We start from the raw sequence: 26259 nt of genomic DNA on the forward strand, positions 1-26259 counted from the left end.
AATGTATTTCTCTTTACTGCCGAATAATGTTCCCTTGGATGAATATATCAGTTTCATTCTCATTTTGGTGGACATGTAGTTTGTTTCCAGTTGTTGAGGTATTATCAATAAACCTCTTATGAGCATTATTGTACAAGTCTTTATGAAAAAATGTTTTTGTTTCTCTTAGGTAAATAGCTAGGAATGAAATTACTAGGTCATAGAGTAGGGTATGTGTTTGGTTTTTAAAGAAACTGCAAGACACGTTTTCCAAAATGGTTCTATCATTTTTTTTTTTTACTTTCACCAGCAATACTTAACCATACTCAATGACTTTTATTCAAACTTTAACAGCTTTCTTCTGGATAAAGCAAGATGAGAGTTCACTGGTCAACATTTGGTATCACTGTTTTTAATTTTAACCATTCTAATGGATATTTAATAGTAACTTATTATAGTTTCAATTTGCATTTTCCCTGGTGACTAATGATGTTGAGCATTTTTTCATGTGCTGATTGGCCATTCATATATCTTCTGCAAGGAAGAGTCTCTTTAAGTCTTTTACAAAATATTTTTGAGGGAGGATTATCTTTTATTACCAACTTATAGGAGTTCTCCATGTGTCATGTATAACAATCCTATTTCAAATGTATGTTTTTCACATATTTTCTCTCAGTTTGTGGCTTACCTATTTATTGTCTTAATGGTATATTTTGCTGAGCAGAAGATTTGAACTAATGATGAAGTCTAATTTATCCAATTTTTTCTTTTATGTTTATTGCTTTCTGTGTTTTGTCTAAAACCTTTCACTGCTCCCAACTCATGACAATGTTCTGTGTTTTTTTTTCTGGGAGCTTTATAGCTTTAGCTTTTATATTTATTTTTTTCTGTATCATCTTTCTTTATTACTGTAGTTTTATAGTAGGTCTTAAAGTCTACAAGTCCTCAAACATTATTTTTCAAGTTTAATATGGATATGCCGTGACCTTTGCATGTCTGTGTAAATTTAGAATCATCTTGTTAGTTTCTATCAGAGAGGAGGAGGGGGCGTGGAAGGGGAAAAAAGGAAAGCCTTGTGAGATTTTGAAAGGGATCAGGTTGAATGTTTTCATCAATTGGGGATATGATGTCTTAACAATACCAAATCTATAATCCATGAACATGGCACATCTCTCTCTTCACTTATTTATATTTATGAAACCTCTCTTTTTATCATTAAACTCTAGTTTATCTGTTCTTCATTCCTTTTTGATGATAAGAATTTCCTTTTGTTATCATTTTCCTTTTTTGTTCTAGTAAATTTTATTTAGCATTTGTTATAGTGTAGTTTTGCTGGTGATGGTTTCTCTTAGTTTTTCTATTTCTGAAAATACCTTTACTACTCCTTCATTCCTGTAAGATATTTTCACTGGTTATAGAATTCTGGATTGGCAGTTTTATTTTCAGTACTTCAGTGATATCATTCCACTGTTTTCTGGCATTAATTATGTTTAATCATATGTCAGTAGATTTTGTGTTATTGTTTCTGTGTGTGTAACCTGTTATTTTTCTCTGGATGCTTTCAGGATTGTGTCTTTACATTTGGTTTGCAACAATTTCACCATAATATTCATATACATGGTTTTCTATGTATTTATTCTGTTTAGGGTTCACTGAACTTCTTGAATATTGGTTTATGTCATTAACCAATTCATGGGAATTTTCAGCAATTATTTCTTCAGATATTTTTCTGCCTCATTCCCTCCATCCTCCACTGCTGAGACTCCAAGTACATATTTATTGGTTACTTTGACATTGTTCCACAAGTACCTGAGGCTCTGTTTAATTTCTCTTTGAATCTTTTCTCTGTGTTCTTTAGGTTAGATAAATTCTATTGCTCTTTCTCTGTGGTCCAGACTCTTTTCTCTGTCAACTTCGGTCTATTGATATATCCATAACAAGTAGTGAAATCATGCCAAGATATAATTTCATAATCGATAGTAAGCAAATTTAAAGTTCAACCTCATATCTGATTTCCCCTTTCATTTACAAAATGACAGAGCTCACCGCTTACTTATTAAGTGAAAATCTGAACTATAAGGAACTTACGTTTTGTAAAGTAGTTTTAAAGAATTTCAGCTATAGCGCTCTTCAGCTCATTCAGTAACAAACTATGGTAACAAAATGTTACCTAAAAAATTTCTTTAGTGGACTTGCTTTGCAAAGTATGTAAGAAGAAGTTGTAATTAACCTGGTAATTATGCATACATAAAATAATTCTTTATAAGTTTGGAAATTCTTGATATTTTTTTCTCTTAAATATTAAACATTTCTCTCCTAATCTTATTGAAAGCTATTAGAGTTATTTTACAGCCAAGGTTTCTTGGATAAAGTAAGTTTTAGCCCAGTCCATGCCTAACTTTTCCTAAATTCACAATTGGTGGCATCAGAATGAATGATGTCTTACTTCAAAGCTATTCATTATTTCTCTATTTACTCATCCACATCTTTCTACATTTATACAGTTTTGCCATGTTTTGATTTTTACTCAATGGAAACTTCAGCTATGGTGATAACATGGTATGATTCATTCTACATAAAATAATAAAGCCTCTATTATATACCTGCTTTTTGTATTAGAAAACAAAAGATTTAATGTATAGCCATATTCTGATATTGTCATTATAATCTTGAGCATATATCTCTTATCTTCACTCTCTCATTTATAAGATGGGATTGGAGTTGGCAGAGTTTAGAATAGATGATATCTCTGTGTTCCTTCCAGATATAATAATGTATGAATAGATGATATCTCTGTGTTCCTTCCAGATATAATAATGTATGAATCCTTGAATACAGTGATTCTCTCTAGTCTTTTCCTTAAATGTATTTTCTAGTTTTAATTTCTTTAGAGAAAAGCTTTTCCTAGTTATACAGAACTACAGTTTTAACAAATAACATCTGAATTAAACTTTAAAATGAGAAAACTAACTATATTATATACAATAACCTTTGGCCAAAGAATGGCCCCCCTTCATCTGAAAAGAAATCTTCTATAGGCACAAAACTCTGGGAGAGAGATATATAAAACAATGAGGAAAAAGAAGACACTTGCCTGGCCAGTCATAAATTAACCTTTGTGGTCAGTGAGTAACGAAGTGTTAGGAATAGTAATACTAACTATCATTTTCTCTAATCTGAGGTATGTGTTATTCCTTTGTAAGACTTAATATTTCAAGTGTAACAAAAGATCTAGTCCACCATTACAGATGTAGAGAGAACAAGAGGCAATTAGCTGAGATTCCAGGTCCTTAAACATTAGATTATCCTAGAAGGGGAAGGCTGGACAAGGATAGGGCACTTTTACCTTTTCAGCATCTTTTAAGGTGGAAAGAAAAGAGTCAGGACAGGTATAGACACTTGTAATCGATTCATGGGAGAACAGAAGTTTCAGTATAACTTCTTGTACACATTTGAGAGTTCAAACTGCAAGAAATTTTATTCAGTGCAAGCCAGCAAGGACAAGTACAGAGACAATACTCAAATCTAGGAAACATATGGGACTACAGCATCTAATACCTAGCATCAATTTCTGGAAGAGACATAAATGAAAATAAAATGGAGGAATACAAGAAGGACCATGAATGCAGCCAAGAGGAAGAGGACTTGACATATGAAAGAGAACTCTACCAAGCAGCTCGTACTTTTATTTAAGGAGGTAGAGTTTAGTTTCCACAGAGATTTTAGCAAACATTCTACAGACAATAGGACTCAGTATTTTGTCAGATATGTGTTTCATTTTTGAAAATGTAAAGAATGTTCTAAAACGTGGGTACAATCAGAACAGGAAAGATGAATTGATACATATATCTAATACTGTTCATATGTGTTTACAGCAGATACAAGATTTTTAATATTAGATAACAAACAAATTTAATGCTAATTGTTCTGAAATAATTTTGAAGTATATTGCGAAAATGTTAGATCACTGCTAAACTAAAAATTCTAAACTTGGTATGAATTTTGAATTTGAACAGATTATTAGTACCTCGGTAAGGGACTGGATGTTGACAAAAATGTGGAGATATTTGTTGAGATGGAAACAATACTGGGAATATAACACTTTAGATTTAAAGGTTCCCTTCCAAAGAACTCAATGGGCAAATCAAGAAAGTGCAAGTGCACATGGGAACTTCATACTAATGTTTGCAGTTGCTTAATTATAGCAGGTAAAACCTGAAATTGGCAAAATGGAAAATCTAATATCATTTTTCACAAAATTGAACGTTTTTACTTTTATATAAGTTAACTTCATCTTTTTTGGGCACAGATAACATGATTCAACCATGCTGGTTTATTTGTCTTCGTATTATACCAATAACCATCATAGGTAGTTTCTAACTTATGCCTCCTACTTCAATGTTCTCAAATTCTGTTTGATTGCCATGCCAGAGGTTCTGAGAGATTTTGACCAAAATGTTCTATATCAAAACCAAATTTATTTGAGAAAGTAAAGGAAGAGTAGATCGACACTGGCCATGGAGAAAAGAAGTGAAAAATAAATTTGGCTTGCAGGAGCAAGGCGACGCCATCGGGGAATGCACAGGAAGGGCTTCCCACCTTACTTAGTATGCAGTGCGGACCCTCTTGATGTCTCTCTTTTTATTTCCATTATTTTCCACTGGAAAACTTAACTTTAGATCCCAAATATAGCTGAATATTTGCATTCATTTCTACAAATGGATAGAATACTTCAACTTCACAAGCATTTGTTATACATAGCATGTTAATGAGTCTATAGTAGTCTGTATCAGTCTAAATTCACATTCGGGAGCCTAATGGACTCACAGAAGTGTCTTTTCACTTATCAGGTACCTGATAATTGCATTTATTCTAATACATTCCAACTGAAGCAAAGCATGTGGAATAAGAATCGAGAAAGCACTCAATAAAAACCCTATGCACTTTCGTATCAGTGCCAAAGAGGAGTTAAAATAACTTCATCTGTGTTATTGTGGGCATTGCAGGTGTGTTATTTAGGGTATTGTTGGAATGAAATTGAGAAAGATACCCTAGAGTAAATTCCTATTTGGCTTATTTCAAATCTTGTTAAAATAATAAAAATAATCAAGATGTTTTCTTTTATATTTTAAATCTTATTTCAGGTTCACCTTGGATAATTAACAAATGCTCTTATTTGGTAGGAATTTTTATATTATTTTACCAGTCTGTAATAGGAAAAGCATGCACAAGGTACAAAAAGTATATTTTAAAAGTACAGAAAGATATACAATGAAAAATATCTCCTCTAATACCTGTCCTCCATCCACCCATCCAAGACATAAGCACTATTACTAATTTTTGGTATATTCTTGCAGAAATATCACATGCTTAAATGACTGTATCATATTTAACCCTTTATTTGTTTTGTTTAACAAGTGGTAACATACTATCACCCAGTTAGATACCTTGCATTTTTTTCACACAATACATCTTAGAGATAGGATATGTATGGAGCTCAGTGGGAGTATGTGTGGAACTATCTCATTCTTTTTGGCGGCTGCTGTGGTTTCTGCTTCACTGAATGGATGTATCATGATTTATTTCACTGTTCCCTTATTGATGAAAATTTAGTTTAACAATCCAAATAGTGCTGCAGTGAAAATCCTTATATGTATGTTACTTTGTACCTTGTAATACCATCTGTAGGATAAATTCTTAGATATGAAATTACTGGGTCAAAAATGGTTGTGCTTTTTCATTTTGATAAGATTTTGCCAAATTGCTTTTCATAGAAGTTGTATTAATTGTACCCCTACAAAGAATTACGAGGATGGTAATTATAGAAATTATCAGAAAAAAATCATCTTCATTATGTGGCTATGAATGATGTCTAGACTACAGTTATAGTTAGTTACCCAAGCCACTATTTCTTTCTCTTGATTCTTTTAATGTTGATGATCTGGTATCTGGTATCCACTGCGCTGTAAAGCAATTATAATTATTACCTCAATTTCACAGATGAGGAAACTGAAGTTCAGATACATTACATAACTTGACAGAGTCAGTAATGATATGGACCCAGGTAGTCGGGAAGCTAGATCCTGCAACTGACCCACAAGATTACAATGCCCTTATTGCACATTTTAATTTTTTAAAAGCATGTTACATACATTTTTTTTTTTTGCAATATCTAGATCATGCAGAAGAGATGAAACCATTATTCCATCTCAATTTACAATGGCCCAATGTTTTCTTTATCCCAGACATATATTTCTTGAGTTGATATCCACACTCTCATTGCAAATAATCTTTCTTTTACTTGTGTCTTTTTGTACTTTAAAACCTGCCTTTTACAGATAAGGCAGATTAAAATAGAAAGTTTTTATTTTATTTTATTTTATTATTTTACTTTATTTTATTTTTGTCTTGAGGATACCTAGAAAATGAGCACCAAGTTGAAATGATCTTTTATGACCCCAGTATAAATAAATATATTATAGCAATTTTACATCTTTTATTATTTCAGAAATATGTCCAACAAGCTCCCAAGAAACATTTATAATAATAAATGTTTAAAAAAATTTTTAAATAGCTTCCTGTGGTTCTTTCAACAAGCCCCCTGACACTTTTCATCTGCACGCAAGTGGCTGTATTCTCCTGTACCTTGATGTATGTGCAGCCTAGGTGAAATATTGTGAGCATAAGAATTGCATTTGGTAGGTCTGCTAGGAGAAGGTCATGTAAGAGTCATCTTTGATTTGTTAATTGGATTTTTTTTAGATGTAGTATATGGCAACAGTGATGTGCATCCTAAGGGGAAAAAACATCCATTTTATAAAAGTTTATTTTCATATTTTATACACTGTAGTTCTGTTGTGTGTTTTTCATTTAGTAACAATTTATGTGTTTTTCTGTCGCAGAGCACTGCGGCCTGTGGTGTCGAGGCTCACAGCGATGCCATCCAGCCCTGCCACATCAGAGAGGCCATTCGACGCTACGGCCACAAGATTGGCCCCCTTTCCCCATTCACAGTACGTAATAACAGAGTTATAAAAAGTTATATTTATAATCTGAAAGAATTTTGATTTTCAAGTGGTCAAATGAAGAAGCACTGGAATTGTTGAAAGCAATTTGTGGTGACTATAATTTTGTTGTATAAAAGTGGCATAATTCTCTTGGGAAATAAAAGTTAGTCATTTTTGTCTCTTTTTGGAAGGACAGTTTTTTCTACAAAATATTATTTTCTTTCAATTACAAATTATGCTTTTTTGTTGGAGCTTATATTTTCTATTTTTCAAAGCTTAGGTTTATAAAACTTTTTTGTCAAATTATATGTATCCAAATATTGCTAGAAGCACTTTATATTTTAAAATTGGTTAGATTGGCAATACCACTTCTATCAGATGTCTTGCTCCTAAACATACTTTGAGTTGGAAGAAGAAGAAATGATTTCTTTACTGGCTTTGAAGTAGGCTGAAATGCAGACAGTCTTTCACATCTTCAAATGGTTTTAAAACTTATAATCAGGGTTTGTTGTTGTTTTTTTTAAGTGGAGAATTAAAGACTATATTTCAGCAGCCTAAAGAAAGTGTGTGAGTATGTGTGTGTATGTGTATGTGTGTTTTAATTAAATGCTCATCTTGTAGCCCTTTTTAAAAAAAAATTTTATTCATGTTAATAGAACTTTCTCCAAATACATCTCTGTTTATAATGAATTGTTTTGCTTTTCAGAAAGTGAGGTTTGATTTATGACTAAGGAACAGTAGAATTTTCCATTTGTTTCTTTATATTTACTTCTGCTTTAATATGCAAAAGCAAAATATATATGTATAACATTATGTATACATAAATCCTTAAGAGTGGATTTTATTGTTATCTGTTGATAGAAGTCATGATTTCTTCTAAATTAAATCACTCCCTTTTTCTCTTTATTTTAGTTAAAGGGAATGCTTTCTTTCCATTCTTTGTTTTCATTAGTTATTATTGACCATATAGGTTCTCGGTGTGACAGCAAGAATGTGTCAGAACCTTTTTATATGTCTCCAGAAGCATTTTGTAATGACAATGATTATTTTTACTTGTTTAATATTTAATATTTGTCATATATTTTGAGAACATGATTTTAATACTTTAAGACTAAAGAAGTATATTCTTTCTTATGAACGCATTTAGATTATTACAATCAAAAAGAATGTTTTTAGATTATTACAAATGAAATCAAGTATCTACATAAGTGAAACAGTTTTAAGCAATAAGCCAAAAGGAAGATGAGATTTAGAAAAAATATGAGATGTTTAGAAGAATTTAAAAAACAACTCTAATTGAAAGAACCAATTTATAATAAAGGATTAAAAATATTAAATTCATAGCTAACAGCCAAATAATGTCTACTAGATTGAGGCAATGGAGTCAGAGAATAAAAAGGAGGCAGTCTTGATCTAGAAGTAATTAAAGGGTATCAAGGGGAAACAAATGGAGTTAGAGAATAAAAAGGAGGCAGTCTCGATAATAATCTAGAAGTAATTAAAGGGTATCAAGGGGAAACAAGATTTTTGAGAAATAACCATAAAATGGTAACTAAAAATAATGGATAAAATTACATAAAGGAAAATGTAACACAGGGGGAAAATCTCCTACTCATGAAGTCTGTGATATTTCCTCAAAAGGAAGTGGTGGCAGTAGTGGCTGCTTCATTCTTCAAGTTTCTTATTTTTAAATAAACTGGATGGATCACTTGAGAACCATCTTGGCTGATGATGATGATGATGATGATGATGATGATAATGATGATGAGTCTGTGTGTGTGTGTGTGTGTGTGTGTGTCCATTCCCCCATGTCTAACATGGTAATCCGTAGTTGATGTATTGTTGCTTTTATAATCTAAGATTGTAGTGTATGGTTGGAAAATGTTCTTGAAATTAAGTTCAGATATAGTTTACGCTCATTTTTATCTAATAAATATATAACCTAAATGCTTTTTAAAACTAATGATGGAGTTTTAAAATCCTTAAACAGATCTGGAAAATAGAACAAATAAGCCATGACCTAGAAGGTCAAAATAGAACAAATAAGCCATGACCACTGCCAGAACAGATGGGCAAAATCAACAGCAAATGGTAAAGAATTCTACCACAGAGGGGCTTGCCAGTTTTTATCACTCCTCAGATAGGACCCACCTTGAAAGGTCTGCTCCATCATCTACAGCGATAAGTATTTGCCCAGCCTACAGGACTGAATATGCCTATTACATATATCATGAGTAATAAGACAGGAAGACACCATTTCATGGTATATATAATATATAAATCTTCCTTTTAAAGTTAAAAATTCTCTTTAAAGTAGAATTTTCAAGTACCCTGTGTTCTAACAATGTGGCCACCCTGCCCCAGCTCTCACATATCTTCAGCTGCTAAAAGGAGGTGTTCCTGATGTTGGGAGATGCTGACGTTCAGTTCCCTGATGCCCATTCCCTGAGATGACACTTCAAGTGGCACTAGGGACATTTTGCTACCTAGGCCTTGAGCTGCAGCTCTTAAGAGGAAAGGCACGTGAACATAGACTGAGACCTGCATTTTCATACAGAAAGGCTAAACTAACTTACCTCCAATGTAAAATTTCCCTGGTAAACCAAAATGCCCATGAGCACTTCATTTTTATTTATGAAACAGAGAATTTTGTCTTTGCAACATGTCATTCTGGATCTAGAGTGCTTGTCTGGTGTATATTTATAATAGGATATCTAATTTAGAGTATCTATAACTTGATTCATATGTAGCCAATTCCCAATAATTTAAAATTTTTTTGGAGAAATAAAGTAACAACCAATAGGTTACATAGAAACTTAATTACAACATTAATCAATAAACCAATAAAAATGTGCTTTTAGTGAGACATTATTCTGTCTTCTACTTTATGACTTCTGAAATGAAATTTTATACAAAGTCACAACATGATCCATTTCCGGAATACAATTTATTGTATAAAGAATTGTGAGTTTTTCACCTTGGGAATTAGTTGAAACAATAGAAGAAAGGAATAAATGAAGCCACGTTAGGTGGAGGAGAGGAAAAAGTACAAACAATTCTTTGCACTGAGTAGCTGCTGGAATAGAGAGGAAGAGGGGAGATAGCAGAAATATCAGTTGCCTGCCACTCGTGAATGTTGTGGAGACACGTGTAAACCACCCATTCCCACTTAACCAATTATAACAATACAGGCATGCCTCATTTTATTGTGCTTCACTTTATTGCATTTCACAGATACTGTGTTTTTTACAAATTGAAGTCAAGAACCTCCACCAGCAGAAATAGTACAACTGGCTTTATTGTGATAATCACTTTGTTGCAGTGGTCTGGAGCCGAACCTGCCCTGTCTCCGAGGTGTGCCTGTTCTGTCTTGGGCACGTTGGTTTTAATGGGCGATTTCTTTCTTTTCTGAGATCTCATTTATTCTCAAGCCTATTGAGTAGATCAGAGAAAATATCATACCTAGAAGATTTAAGTGATTTTCCCGAAGTTCAGCTATTAATCAAATGATGGAACCAAGACTAAAAATTCAGGCATTCCAAATCCCAGCTCTTAAACCTTTCTCCTAAAGCATATGCTTTTGCAGCTGTCCTCACCCCTGCATGCCTGATCTTCTGTATACACATGCCGAAGAACATTTAAAGAGACTAATTTTACTTCTTGCTTACTGTTTATTTTTCCTAACTATAATTCTGAAAAATCACTTCAAAGTCTGAGGTTTGTAGTAGTTATTTAGAGTACTTATGCAAGCTGGAATGTCCTAAGTGATTTTGAGGCTAATCATCTTATAGTGTCCCTTTACTCATAGTAGTTGATATTATGTGAGGTCATATTGTGTGGAGATTAAGACTTAATTCTAAAGCCAACTGGCCAATGTTCAGATCCCAGCTCTGCCACCTACTACTAGCTAAGTAGCCTTAGGGAAGTTTCTTAACCACTCTATTGCTGTTTCCTCATCTTAAAATGGTATAATTATAGAACGTGCATCATGATAGAATTTAAAGAGTACTATCAACTTGATATGTGGTAAACTCTTAATAAATTATATTAATAATAGCAGAAGTAGTAGTAGCTGTAGTATATTTTCAGAAACGTGTCAGATAAGTATACAAAAAGATTAAAATAGGAGCTGTCCCCCCCAGCCACCCAAATACACAGACACACCCACAACACAGAGGCCTCACTTTGTAATCCCAAAAGAAACAAACCTGAATAATGTGACTTTTTTAAAGATTAATAGTTTATACCATTAAAATTCCAATACCATTTACAGATTATTGCTCCCAAGAATAAATACTCATTTTTACTTTTTGCATTAATAATAGTTGAAGAATACTAGTGGTTTTTATTACCATTATCACCTTAAAAAATAAGGTCTCAGTGACTATACATGGTTATCACAAGATTTTTGCATACTAGCTAGGTTTTGTATGTTAGCTCCTATAAAACAAATCTAAAGAACAAATGGCATGGCCGCATATTTATAAAGCTTCATCAAATTCAGTTTTTATGAGTTTATATATTTGTGTAAGTTGTTAAAAACGTTTTCAGAGACTGATGAGTATGTTCAAGTTGGTGATAAGTTTTTTTAAAAAATAACTAGCCTTATTTTCCTCACGTTTTAAATTTTCTTCATTTTACTGTTTATGAAAATCATGTTAGTATGTTAGAAAATTAAGAAAGTGTAGAAAAGTAAAGGAAGAAAACTTACATTAAGAAGTGCAAAAGGTGTAGCAAAAGCTTTAATGAATTATCCTATCAGAAAATTAATTGGCATTTGATTTTTGAAGAAGTATTTTGTTCTCGCAGCCTAAAACTTCAAATGCTTTTTTGGTAATGGTTTTTAAAAACATATTCTTAGGCTTTACTTGTATAAGTTTAGATGTAAAAAGCATTTTAAAATTTTGTAGATGCAGTAGATTTTTGTAGTTAGAGTGTTTTGTAATTTCCCTCAGAGGAAATACCCCAAAGACTAACCCAGCGTACTGCTTGTGTACCATACAGAAGATGGTCAGACGTATGATTGATCTAGATCCTCGCTGTTCATGAGCAGTGGGTGGTGCCCTTGATTACCTCCTCCAAAGGTCAAGTCCAACTCTCAAGGGGAAATGCTATGAGTGGCTGGTATAAAACCAGGTCTATAATTTTGAAAGCCAGCAAAAGGAAACGGTTCACTGATTGAGATGACGTAATCCCATGTGTAGTGCCTAAATCTATTTTAGTTTCTCCAGAGTGATATTCACAGTGGAAAAATATGTTAACTTCCTGAGCTTACATATTATCAGATGGCTTTCTGTTGAATTGGAATAGTGAGACAATAAAATTGTTCGTTTGAGCATGGTCATTAACCTAAATTAAACCTTAAGTGCATTCCTAGAAGTTAGTGGCTTCAGTATCCACTAAGCTACCTTAAATTCTGAGACAGAATCAGTATTTTAAAGCTGGCTAATACTTGAGAAAGCCAGTTAGTTTCAGTCTCAGAGAAGCATTATAATGTACCCAACGGCACCTTGCAGATGAATGTCAGAGCTGCTCTAGAATCCAGCCTCCCGGCTCTCAGTTAACTATTCTTCCACTATGGCCATATACTTTGATGTGTATGTAACTATTAGGGTTGCTAGGGATGCACTGATATCATTGGTTCTTCAGGAATGTTTGCAACAGACAAAGATCAAAAATATGATATTTAGAACTCCTCACATTAAACTTTTCAAAACAAAGCAGATTGCTTTGAATATTTTAATTTAGAGTTTCACATTCATGAATAATTCATGTTATGAGCTCACATTAGATTTGTCTGCATTTTATATGTTCAACCTGAAGTCTAAAATGTCACAAAATATCAGAATAATTTCCAAATGTAAATACCAAGTAGATATTGGAGAATTTTTAAATATTTGTGTTATTACCAGAAGTAAAAATTTTCTCAGTAAATTTTTTGGAAGTACTAATTCTGTCATTATAGAATACAGCCAGAACCATTTCATAGTTGCGGACCACCAATTCTCAGGAAAAAATTAACATGTGACATATTTATCATAAAAGAATAACAAAAGTAAGTTTCTCTAGAAAAAAATGTTGTTTTTAATTTAGCTGTTTTTAATTTTAAAATAGGGTGGGGAGGAATTTTAATTATAAAATTTACTGTCAAATTATATGAAATCACAGTTTCTCTAGGTCAAAAACAGTTGAATATCAGGAATTTTATATGCTTCAACTTACAGTGTTCAATTTAGGATTTGTTAGGGAGAGAATGAAATGTAGAGATACAGAAGGTGGAAGAGCTTGGGAGAGAAAATCATAGAATCTGAGACAAGTGTTGATCAAATAATAACTTATATAATATTTTAAAAGAAACTTTCCCCTGGAATATGTTATTCATTCTCAAAACACAGCAAGATAAGTGTTGTTATCCCCACTTTATAGATAAGAAAACTAAGATTTAAAGAAAACTTGAACAACCAGCTTAAGGTTACATAGGAAGTACAAGAACCCTATGCGTGGACAAGGGCTAAGTACTCTGTGGGTCACTGGGACCATGGGCTTCAATGGGTTCTCACTGGACCTACTCATTAAGCTTCTTTTCACAATGGCCTCTGTTCTTAACTCTTTAAGTGATCTTATCCTGAAAATGTGAGGTAGCATTTCCTAAACTGCATTGTATAGAGAACAAGTGTTCTAAGAAGTATTAAAATATGTCCCACAAGAAAAGGGTTTTTTTTTTAATTAAATATTTCAGAAAATCTGTATGTTATATCTAAAAGGTCCACTCTTTGTGTGTGTGTGTGTGTGTGTGTGTGTGTGTGTGTGTGTGAATTTTTATGAGTTTATTTGAGCCCAACTGATGACATGTAGCAAGGAGCAAGATTCAGTAAAAACATTGAAGGTGTTTCAAAATCAAAATTATGATTTTGAAACAACAAAAGTTGTAATTTCCATCAATTGTCCACTTTATTTTAATATTTTATTTTATTCACGCAGCATTGAGAAGTTTTGATTTACAAATATAGCAGTATTTAATAATGTTCTACACAAGCTGGCAGTAGTCTTAGCTCAAAAGAGAAATTTTTTGATTAAAAGTTGTTTCACTAACAATATCTAACTAATGCTCACATGTTTAAACTGGTAATGTTTAGAGGGAATCAATATATGAATTTCTTATCCAGCATAACTCTTCATGGTTTCCTGGAAAATATTTTTAAGGTATCTTAAAACATTATAAGCTGCTCAAAGATGTTATAAAGAAAATCTGTCACCTGAAGACCCTTCTCTGAGAAATATTTGCTTAAAGTTTCATAGTCAAACTTACTTTGCTTTGCCTATTAAATCCCAATTTGATGAACATTCTTACTGATACTGCTATGGTAGACATCGTATCATGATTCTGTATTGCCAAATCGAGGTGGCCCAATCGTGTTATATTATCAGACTTTTTAATCATCAGGCAAAATGGTCGGAGAAGGGAAGAGAGAGCTTATTTCATTTGAATTCTGCAGCAGTATCTTAAATTGGTGCAGCCAATGAATTGTTTATAAGGAATTATCCCGTTCTATTATGAAAAATTCCAGTACTATTAACAACTGGATTGTTTCTACAGTAAACAGTGTCTATTCAAACACATTTTGCTTTTTTCTGCCTTCACTTTATATCAGCAGTGAACACCTTATATGTACATCATCAGCATGGAGTATAACATCCAAAGGTGATGTAGTCACTTACAGTTTTATACAGATCATTTATTTGGGCTGCTTTAATTATCAGAACAGTAAAACTAATAAGCGAGAATTCCAAGATATAACTTTCTAATCAACAAAACATTTACAAAAAGTTCAAACATAAAACTCAAAATGACAGAACCTTTATTTTGAGTAGCACAAAAATTGTACATGGACATTCAAATCAAACATTTATGATGCCCCTTGAAATCCTACAGAGAATCCTAGAATTATCAGGAACATACTTTGAAAAGAAGAAAAGCAGTTTTTTTCTAATGAAATGATGGTAAAGATAAAAATGAAAGGTGATAGCTTTAATCAGCCCTATGTATTTTCTCTAAGCTTGTGTTCTTTAAAGTCTTTAAATTTGCAGTTGTTCAAGAAGTTAATGCATCTCCATTCATTGTAAAAAGCAGGCTATATCTTGGAGAATGGAGGAAGATTTTGAACATGAGAGCAAGGAGAGAGGAGTAATTGACAATAAAGAAAAACTTTTTGAGCAGAATATTCTAAAAGCACTAAATCTTGATTTGAATGTGTCACAGTTTCTAAGTTTTTGCAGTCTTCTGAAAGAACGAAGATAGAATGAGAAGATATTTTGAGTGACTCCCAAAAGGAAATTATTTTTTCTTTAAAAAAGAAAAAATATCATAGGATTCTTTGAACTCATAAATTCATGAAAGCAGCAAAAAGATTAGTTGGGAGAAACTAAACTAAGCTGAGATATCTCGAAATTTAAAAATTATGCTCTAAAAATGGGAAGACACTTTTTTAAGCCTATGAATAAACAAGAAGTAAGTATCGAGTTAGACTATATAACTCAGTATATTAATTGTTCATGGTCATCTAGCAAAAATACTATTTAAATTTTTCAGTTAAGATTTTATATCTAAAATAGGCGAATATTAGAAAAGAACTCATAAGTTTTGTTAAAATAAATTTTTTATTTACCATTGCCAGAAACATCTATCATTCAGAAGTGTGTTTTGTTTAAGTGAAACATTTGTGTACTATATTATTGAAAATGTGACAAAAATTCCCTCCAAAAAGCCATGATGAGAGCCTGTTGAACTGGAGATGATTTACTTTTTAATGATTTCTTAAATAGTGTTATATACTTTAGTCACTCAAATATAATTATTGAACTGTCATTTAATTTACTGTTGTAATTGCAACGTTAATCCTACGATATAATAAGTGGATTGTTTTAAGTGTAAAATTTATGCCTTCTAGAAATGAATCTGATACCTTACTCTTATTGTGCCCAGTGTATATTTAAGGCTATATCCAGGGTAGGAAAAAATAATTATGCATTGTTTTCCTGACTGGTGTTTTAATTACAATTTGATTTAAACCAAAATCCCATAGACTGTGTATGCACAGATCAAATATTCCACCCCACACACTGCCTCTACATGACCCCAGGTTGTGAGAAGAGAGAATTCATAGCCAATATGTCAGTAAGATGTTAATTCTAGCCCTGGCACCTGGATAGGCATTCTCACCTGATTGGAGTGCACTTGCAGTTCTGGGCATATACCCAAACTGTGAAGTAGGCTCTCCAGATCTGGAAATATTGTGGCTGATTAGTTGGCAGAGGTCATGAGGGCAGAGCCCAGTATTAGGTTCTGCATTTGCCCAGGTGCTTTCAAGGTGACAGTTGGGCAGCTGTACCCCTGATGCAAATACCACAGAGGCAGTATTTAAGTTGACTCTCTGGTTCCAGAAGTTCATAGCCTGGCCTACAAGTTCCTGTCAATTCCAATTTAAACACTTGTGCAGATTTTATAGTTTCCAGTCGAGAAGTTTGAGACTGCATTTCTGGCTCTGATTTAATTCTACATTCCTGATCTAACCTAAAACACCCATTCCCAGATTCTAGACTAATTAGATAAGAGCCTAATAAGTAAATAAGTTATAGTTGACAAGCATTCTTCACTCAAGCAAGCTTTTGGTGTTTTTTCTTTTTTGTTTTTTAAAGAGTGAGAGGAAGGAGAAAAGAAAACTAGCCTGGGCTCTATGCTGTCCTTTCCTTCTGTTGTCTAAGAAGACAGTATTAAAGGTTGATCCTTGTGTGGGTAAACTAACTTTACTTCGGTTTTAGGTAGCAAGCAATATCTTTTACACACACACATCAGCTCATAAATGGTTAAAATAAAAAATGAATAAGAAGGCAAGGTAAAACTGTACTGCTATGAGTCAATCTGTCACCCACCACTGCTGGAAAAACAATTCAAAGCATATGCCTTCCTGGTAGGATGAAAGCACACTTCACATACAAAGGACAGCACTGGCTTTCTGAGTTTGGACTAGGTAATAACAATCCATTTGGCAGGATCCATATTTGTACGATTGAACTACAGATGATTTAGAAGTGAAAGAACCAGTGTCAGCATTCCTACATGTCCTAAGATCCTTATGGCTCTTATATCTCCACATAGTAATTCAATGGACATTTGCAAAATATTGTGTTAGAAATGTGTTGAAATGGAGGTATGGTATATGAACATAAGTAACTGGATGTTCCAAGGTAACGAAGGAGATGCACCTATAAGCAGTGCCAAGTGATTGGTGTCGTAACTGGAGTGGACACAGTGCCTCAGGTACAGAGAAGGTGGGCACAGCTTGCTCACGGAATCAAGGAAGCTTTGCAGGGTCATTAACATTTGAACTGGGTTTATGAGACAGAGGTGAGAGAAAGGAAGAAGAATTTTGAAAAGGTAATTCAGGCAAAAAGAATGAAAGCTAGAGTAAAATGGGAGGGAAAAAAAGATGTATGAAAGCAGAATGGCTGTTGAGGCATAGATGAGGGACTGAGTTTGGAGTGCATTGAAGGGAGATGAAGCAAAAAAAGATAGGGTAATGACATTCAGAGAAGGACTTTGAATTCCAAGCCAGTTTTCTTAGACTTCATGATGTAGGCCAGCAGTTATCTTACTGTGCTCTACAGAAACCCCAAATTATTTTACAGTCATTCTGCAAATAATAAAGTGTTTTCTCTAAATAATACAGATAAATTCGTATCTCTGATATATATTGGGTTCTCAGATTTTGTTTGGAAAATGTCTTTTAAACAATTGATACAGTCATCAAGGACCTATTTTAGAGTTTTTGAGCAAGGGGTTGACATGAACAGATCTGAACTGTAGAAAAATAACTCAGATCATGGTGTAGAGGAGGGACTGGAGTTAGTGTGTATGATCGGCAGAGGGACCAATTAGGTGGCTGCCATAATATTGCAGACAAGAGGCCAGAAAAGCCTCTGCTAAGGCAGATGACACTGAGAACAGAGAAGACAGAATGTAGATATTTGGCATAAAGAATAAATAGAAGAGAGAAGACAGAAGAGGTATTTGGCATAGAGAATAAGTAGAACAAGACTCTGAATGAAAGATGACGCGTTTCTAATTTGGATCAATGCATAAAACAATTAAAAATATTCTCAAGAATAAATTTAGTGCTCAGATGCTGACAGAGAATTTGCATGACATTTAAAGATTCAACAAGGAAACTAATGTCAAGGGGATTTCCTGTGGGAGGGAGAGTAGGAGGATGGAGGAAGCTCAATGCATAGATCACCTGAACTTTAAAAAAAATTAAAAAGACATTCTAGCTTTCTGTTTGAACTTCTGGGGGTGTTTATATATATGACCAGAAAGTCCCACATATTCTTAGGCTTTTTTGATGAGCGAATTGACTTTCTAAGCCATTAATGAATTTGGACATGCATTCCTGAAAGATGACTGTAATCTAACCAGATTTTGAAAATGTTTTCATCATAAAAGCCATGCCTTCAATAGCTGTGCGCTAGTGTAAGTTCCAAAGCATCATTTCTCTAAGCTTTGATGAGAAACTTTAATCTCTGTGTGAACCCACTCTCTCTACCACCTCCACCCACCACCCCAAAAAAGAAACTCTAAAGAAAGTAATGAGAGCAACATCGACTTAGACACCAGATTTTAGAAGACTGATGGAATGATATGTCGTTAGTATGTTTTGCTTGGTTTACCAGAAGTTCAGTCTTGCCGATTACAGCAATGCTTCTAAATGGAGACACACTATGTGCAGTTCATCATTTACCCACACAATTATTCCACCTCGACAAGCACTTCCAGTCTATACGAAGCTCAGTCTCAATTTCAGACTTTTTGCCCTTCCCTGCTAAGAGTCCCTCCTTCAGATTTATGAAAGAAAACATTTCTTTCTGTGAAAGGTTTTTGTACACCCGCATCTGGAAGTGTTTATTTCAGTGGCATGTAAGCTATCTGTGGATTTAGTTAACACCAGACCCCCTTTTGTGTACTCCTGCCTTAAAAATTTTATAAATGATCTCATTGAATTTGTGCCAGTGTGCACATGGTTTGGCTGATTGCTGCATATATCCTTTACCTGCCAGTCACCTTTGATTTATGTTCCTTCTGCTAAGCTTTTACCTTCCAAAAATGGTGCCACTGAACTGTCCTCTAAATCATCTTATGGGTTAAATTACTCCAAGATGAGTTGGTATGTTTTTGGTTGCCTATGGACAGATGAATTTATATTTTTCTGCCCTTACCCACTTCTAGTAAAGCCACTTAGAGAGGAGGATTGGACATGTTATGTCATCGATCTCTTTATTCCAAATGAATACCATCTGAAACACTATGCCAAGTCAAGACTAAAGTGACAAAGAAGTGTTCTTTGGCACACACTTCTGTTATGAGATCTTCTTTTTAAGTAAATCAGTGCCTTGAACTGAATCTGATGCGAGGACTTTATATTTCTCAGAAAAGGGGAAGTAAAGTATCTCAAATAAAATAGGTAAACTTCATCAAAAAGATAGGGACTTTGAAAGCTTTACTGACTTGTGAGTGTTGTGATGTGTCCTAGAGAAAAGCAGGTGGCTCGGCAGTTATTTAAAATGTTAGCTATTTGTGGTAGTGGTTTCTAGGGGTTTCACATTTCTGAAGAGAGGTCCTAAAGAGCTAAGTCTTAAGAGTGTTTGACAAAATGTTGCATCAGTTTAAACTGATTTTCTATGAGTTTCCTGGTCATTGAACATGCCATTTAACTCAATATTGCAAGATACCAGCCATCACCATCAGGACTAACCTTAATACTTAATGTGAGTTTGCTAACAAGAAGCTAGTATAATGCTGCTGGAGTGTGGCATTAATGATATAATATTTAAAGTAGGTTTTGCCTACTCGTATATCTCACTTAAACAAGCTTTGCAAAGAACTATTCTTTATCTGTTCTATAGGATGGTAGAGGAGTATTTTTAAATTTCTTGATTGTACTTGAAATGGTGTGGAAGCATTTAAAATACTTGGATTATACAGATTCCAGTATCATAGTTCACAAACTATTGTAAGCAAAAGCTAGAACTTCTAGGCTGTTTGGCCGTGGTCCCACTAACTCTGGAGATATTTATTCCAAAAGACTCAGGAGGCTTCATTTATACTCCTAAAAATTTATGTGCGACTCTGTGTGTTCTACCAAGGTGAAAAATGTCTCAGGACTGTGTCAGTCATGTTTGCATCATTTAGTCAGTCATGATACTAAATTGCTTTTCAGAGAAGCATCGTGTGTTGGACTCCTGTCGTTAGAAAATCAGCACCAGAGATGTGAACACTGTATTTTCATTAAGATGTCACTTTTATTTTTAAAAATTATACACACATATACGTAACATCTTTTAGATAGATATAATTGTATGTGTTATGTCTGCACACACATGTACATATATAGTCTTATTTTAAAAGGTTGTCTCTTAAGGGTTTTAAAGGTATGATATCATTTGACTATTACAACAACCTAGAAAGTAGTATGATTATGAGTATCAGGAAGTGGAGGAGGGAGGAAGAATTACCTGGTATGAACCAAAAATTTCACTGGTGCTATTTCATGTAAATCATTGTCATCCTCGTAGAATTCAAAAGTAGGGATGACAAGGCTAGTTGGCCAACAACAATCCTTCCAAGTCAGATGACTTGACTGAGCCTCAGTTTAATCTCTTATAAAAATTAGCCATTTTTGGTACATATTTAGTAATATCACTTGAAGGCACCTACCAGAGTGCCTAAAATATAGAATGTGCTCAAAAAGTGAGCATTTATTTTAAAATCATTATTATCCTGAGAGAATCCAGAAGAAGGGATGGCAAGGCTAGTTGGCCAACAGTACCACAGAAGGAGGCCCAGCCTGGCATCCTAGTGTAAGATGGAGATCCAGACCCACTGTTTGGCTTTCTCTGTACCTTCAGAGAATTCCCTAATGTTTCCGTGCCTGTTTTCACATATATAAAAAGAGTAATTATGTGTTCTCTATAGTCGCAGAGGATCTTGAGATCCACAAACACTGGACTCCTTTCCTGCCCCACATTTCTGCCCTTGTGTGGGCAAACAGGCCCATGCTGAGGACCATTTTACTTCCGGTGGTGGTGACATTACTGACCACATATGGGAAGTGAGGCTTAGATGCAGAAAGAACTGGTGAAAAAGATGAAAAGCTACAGAAATTGTGGGTTGCAACAAGAGACTGCCAAAAGCTTTTCCAGGAATGAGAGCTTAGAGCAGTTGGAAGCTTTAGATTAAAAGGAAAGAATGAAATGTGTAGTCCCTTGCAAACTGGCTTTAATTATAAGTTTCCAACTTAAGGATCAGGGAAGGACCCTTACCCATAAAAGTTTCCTACTCCTGCTTTCACTGATTCGTAAACTTCCGCTAGTGGAAAGGCATTGTCTTCTCTTAAAATATATTTAGTACACGTGAAAATCTAATGTTTCAGGTATCTAGGTGCGACGATCTGCAACTCAGCAAAATTGTTTGGCGATGCTACTTTACATTGATGACTTGTATGATCTTTGGTCCATTCTCTTAGTCCATTTCAGCAGTGTTTTCCTTAAGTTATTCAAGACAAACGAGAATTTATACTGTTTCCAAAAATCTCCTAGAATTTAACTGTGAAATCTCTATTCAGAGGTAATTCTTTCATCCAATAGTTAGACACTTTCTTTCCAACCTAAATTGAAATTTTTTTTTATTTCTCCTAAATGGAAAGAAAAATACTATAATGTTATATGAATAAACTGTCTAAAGTCCTTTCTAATTTTGGTAGCAGTATTTCTCACATACTTGCTCAAGAGAATTTTGTCCCTCTCTCCACTTTAATCTCAAGATAGCTTCAGAGTGCCCGTACTTTTAGAGGTCAGGGTCTAGAAAAAGAATCCTTTTCTAATTTAGATAGATCTAAGCTCAGGGAGTTCCTGGTGATGTAGAGCATGATAAAAGGAGTCCATAGCCCATCTCTTTCTTATTTCTTTGACTTTCTCTCAACTATTTCCTTCTTTTGAATCAAGTCCTAAACTTTGACCCACTTCCTCCAAGATACTTCATATTTTGTAATCTGACCCAAACCTAATGAGGATGTATCCTCAGGTAGACCAAAGGACCGTACTTTAATTTTGGTATCTCCCTCAGCAAAACACAATGCTTTTTGCTTATTTGGAACGCAACATAAAAGATGGATGGATGGCTGGACTGATGAATGGAATGATAGTCTGAAGAGAGAACAACCTTCCAGAGGCCAAAGTCCTGGTCAGTTTTAGGCCCTCTGAACCTGGTATGCCCTGTATAAATGGACTCTCCACTACCTGTGATTAAACAGTTTAAGATGACTGCAAGGCAGAGGAAAGAATGTCATGGTTGCTTCATTATTACTATCCAGCCTTAATCATTGATTTCTCAGGAATCAAAAGAAGAATAAGGCTCAGGTTTCCTTGTGAGCACTATCTGTTTTAAAATGAATGTGTTCAGTGCGTGGTTCTCTACCAAACATTGAAAAATTAGCATATTAGGAAAAGCATAAAGCTTAGTTGCCAGCATCATGCTGGAACCATCATTGAAGCTGACAACTACACTACCTGTCTAATTGACCTTTGCACTCAGCACCTCAGTCAGAACTAAGGAATAAAGCTTCAAATACCCAACCAATAAGAAGGAACTTTGCTATCAGTTGTAAGGCTTAAAGGATTATCTTTTAAAATCACTCTTCAGTCATTTTGCTGAGTGGTATTTAGACAGTTAAATAATATGTATAAAATATCCAGTCTTCAAAGTTCTCATTTTTATTACAGAAACCAATCTTGTTTACATAATTGCTCTGGATAGCAAGCTTTGTTTGTTTGTTTGTTTGTTTGTTTGTTTGTTTGTTTGTTTGTTTTTATCCAGGAGAGCAATGTCCACCTATTGGGCTCTGGAATTAACCTTGTTCTAGAAAATTATTCTTTGTAATGGTACTTGTTGATGTCAGGTTTTACTTGTATGGCTATTTTATGAGGTACTAAACTGAAAACATTTTAATGAGGGCTAAATTTGATAGTTAATAAACAGTTGTTTTTAAAATGACAACAATTATAAATATGAAACTACTATGGCAGAGATGGCCCTGAATCATCACTATCCATTCAGGAAGCTTTTTCTGAAAAATTTTAGGCACCAGAAATAACCACTAGGAAAACAAGATTTGAAGAACCCAAAATAACAGAATCATTTAGATATTAAGACACACCTATTTGTTAGATGATTATGTATTCTCATAGACACAACCAAATTTTTCTGATAAAAGTGCCTTTGTTAGTGGTTTGCTCTTGTACAGCTTCAGACACATTTTTATGATACATTTTTATGCATGGCCATCAATTAGGAAAAGAGTCTAGACATCTTGTTTTCAAATTTGGAAGAAACTGTTTTTTTCTTGGATAACAACCTTACATGCTGCCGTGAAATATGTCAGGTTCCCACACAGACTGTAGTTGTCTGCATTCCCAGTTAGGAGCTTTTCTCTTGCCCCATTAAGAAATAAATTTCCAGCATACAATATTTTGAGCTATATGGCTAGTAAAATCACTGGACAGCTTCGGTTTGAAGATGGGCCTTCACATGTTTCCTCGCTATAAGAGAATTCATCTTTCTTTTTATGCCAAAGAAAAGCAGATATCCACAGAGATGCTGTGATTCTACTTTCCTTGGGAAAAAATAAAAGATTTCTCAAGAGTGTAACAAAGGAAAAATAGTGCAAAGGTATGTGTCCTGATGTACACTGTCAGCTAGAAGCATGATGAGTCTGCTCCATAGGCAGACGGAGAGGAGACTTGCAAAGGAAAGAAGAAATCACCTCTCCACGTATAATCGGGAAACTCAGTTCTCTGAATCCTCTTTTTCCTGAGATGTGTGTTTGGTTTGCTTTTTCTCACTGACCAAGGAAATCAGTTCCCCTAATGGGCAAAGAAAAATAAAGGTCACGAGTAATTCATATATTTTGTTAGGAAGGATTCATTTTCCAATCAATTAATCAGCAATAATTTTGAATTCCTGGTATGTGATTAGTAGCATGTTAGACAGTGGAGAAGAAATGAAGGAAGAAAGTGAACATCTACTGAGCTCCATCACCCAGCACAGTAATTGGCACACTGAGAGCTGGTATTCATTTTCATCTCCATTAACTACTTGGGATCAGAAAAAGGGAGCTTGAAGTTTAATTGTGGAGAGGGCAACAGTAGCCCATTTTGTAGATAAATGTTAAACTTTACTTTATTGATTTCAGTTGCTTTAGGAATCCAAAGGCAAAGGGAAACACAATAGCTGGAGTAATCAAGCATCCCCACCGTGGTGTTTGGGCAGCAGTACTCTCCTAGATGCAGGTGGGAAGGACTCCCGCCTAGGGCCCCACACTGCATGGGGTACCTTCTGTCACAGTCACTGCTCAGCCCTTTCTTCACCACCCTTGATCAAATTGCAGCTGCTGATGAATGGCTAAACAAAATGTGGTGTATACATACAGTGGACTATTATTCGTGCATATAAAGGGATGAATTTCTTATACATGATACAACAAGGATGAACCTCAAAAAACATTATGCTAAAGGAAATAAGCCAGACACAAAAAGATAAATACTATATGGTTTCATTTATGTGAACTATCTAGAATAGGTAAATTCATAGAGACAGAAAGTAAATTAGAAGTTTCCAGGGGTGGAATTATAGCTTAATGGGTACAGAGTTTTTGTTCGGAATCCTGAAAAAAAATTGAAAATAGATACTGGTGATAGTTGCACAATATTTGTGAATGTAATTAATGCTATGGAATTGTACACCTAAAAATGGTTAAAGTGGTGGACTTTATGTTGTATATGTTTCACACTCTGCCCAACCCCCAAAAAAGGCAATTGCTGCCAAGTACTATGAAGGTTTGTGGATTATGCTGCCACCAGAGTATTAAATGGACACTGCCGAAGTAAGTAAGGGGAGAGTTTGAGCTGCAGAAGCTTTTAAATAAGAGAAAAGGCAAATGAACTTATCACATCCTTCTCTTCATGTTGTAATTCAAAGATCCAGATATACTCACAAGTCAGCACAGCATCCACACAGTTACACATGGGGCTGACAAACAGTAACAGCTCATATTATTCTGAAATTTGTATATATATATAGATCTAAATGGAAAGTGCATGGAGAGTAATTTGTATATGGACAACTAGGTGGGCATTAAACATTAGAATTGCAAATACATTTTTTAATAAAAATATTTAATAAGATTCCATTAAATTTTCAAAAAATTAAAATAAAAATTTTAGCTTTATTTAAATAATTTTAAAGCATTTTAAGGATAAGACCATCATAATGGTATTAACATTGCTGGCAAAGGAAGAAGTATACATGCCAGGATTTTGGCAAAAATTCCAGAAGTATTTTTTTGTGCTTTGAGCAATGCATCGTCTTTTGAATCTGTCACAACTCTGCCAATACTGATGACATTCTTTGGAACAACTTGAACGTTACTTATGATATTTTCTGGATCTGCCCAAAGATCATCTTGATGAAATAGATATCAAATTTGACCTTGCAGCCACTGTTGAACACATGGTGGGAATGATGGCTAAAAACAGTTCAAGCTATTATATTTAATTTTGAGAAGATACAAAATGAACAAAAAAGATGGACAAAGAACAAACCAAGGCCTTTGGAGGAAAACGAAATCAGTTTTAAATTGTGCAAAACTGATCTTGGTATAAGTGATTGCTTGTTGCACATAATGTTAGCAAAAGCTTACAAAAAAATTATATCTAAGTTTGACTATTTCACTTGTAATAGAAATTAACTTCTTAAATTTAAGGGAAAATAGTTTTTCTAAATCAAAGGAAAATTTAAACAAGAAAATGAATTACGAGGGAACGGTTTCACAAATAATCTTAAAGTTAATTTCTATAGAGAATATTTTCTGGTCATTTAGGTGAAGGTGAATTCTAAGAAAATCACTTCAATGAATCTCTTATTTTGTTGTTATTCTGGAAAAGTTACTTAAATTAAGTGAGGTGAATGAGGGTTATGCATTGTTTGAAAAAGTTTCCATTTTATCATTTAATTTTAATTTGGAAAATGAGAACAATATTTATTGATTTCGAAATATTAACTCTATAAGAAGTAAACAATCGTCCCCATCAGGATATGCAGAAGAGAGAAACTTTGGAAGAAGGTATCAGACTGGGAAGGGAGCAATAAGAATTATAAGCTAATGGG

General features: G+C 34.1%; 1 protein-coding gene across 4 annotated transcripts in view; it reads left to right on the plus strand.

Moving 5' to 3' along the window:
• Window positions 1–26259, plus strand: part of SUPT3H (SPT3 homolog, SAGA and STAGA complex component) — a 421152-nt gene that overhangs the window by 335547 nt on the left and 59346 nt on the right. For all 4 annotated transcript variants that reach the window (XM_025042944.1, XM_015600445.2, XM_025042946.1 and 1 more), the window contains one exon: window positions 6882–6992. In XM_025042944.1, the coding sequence (XP_024898712.1) occupies window positions 6882–6992 (111 nt within the window). The remainder of the gene's footprint in view (window positions 1–6881; window positions 6993–26259) is intronic.

This window comes from Pteropus alecto, unplaced genomic scaffold (assembly GCF_000325575.1).
Source record: "Pteropus alecto unplaced genomic scaffold, ASM32557v1 scaffold7, whole genome shotgun sequence".
Classification (NCBI taxonomy): domain Eukaryota; kingdom Metazoa; phylum Chordata; class Mammalia; order Chiroptera; family Pteropodidae; genus Pteropus; species Pteropus alecto.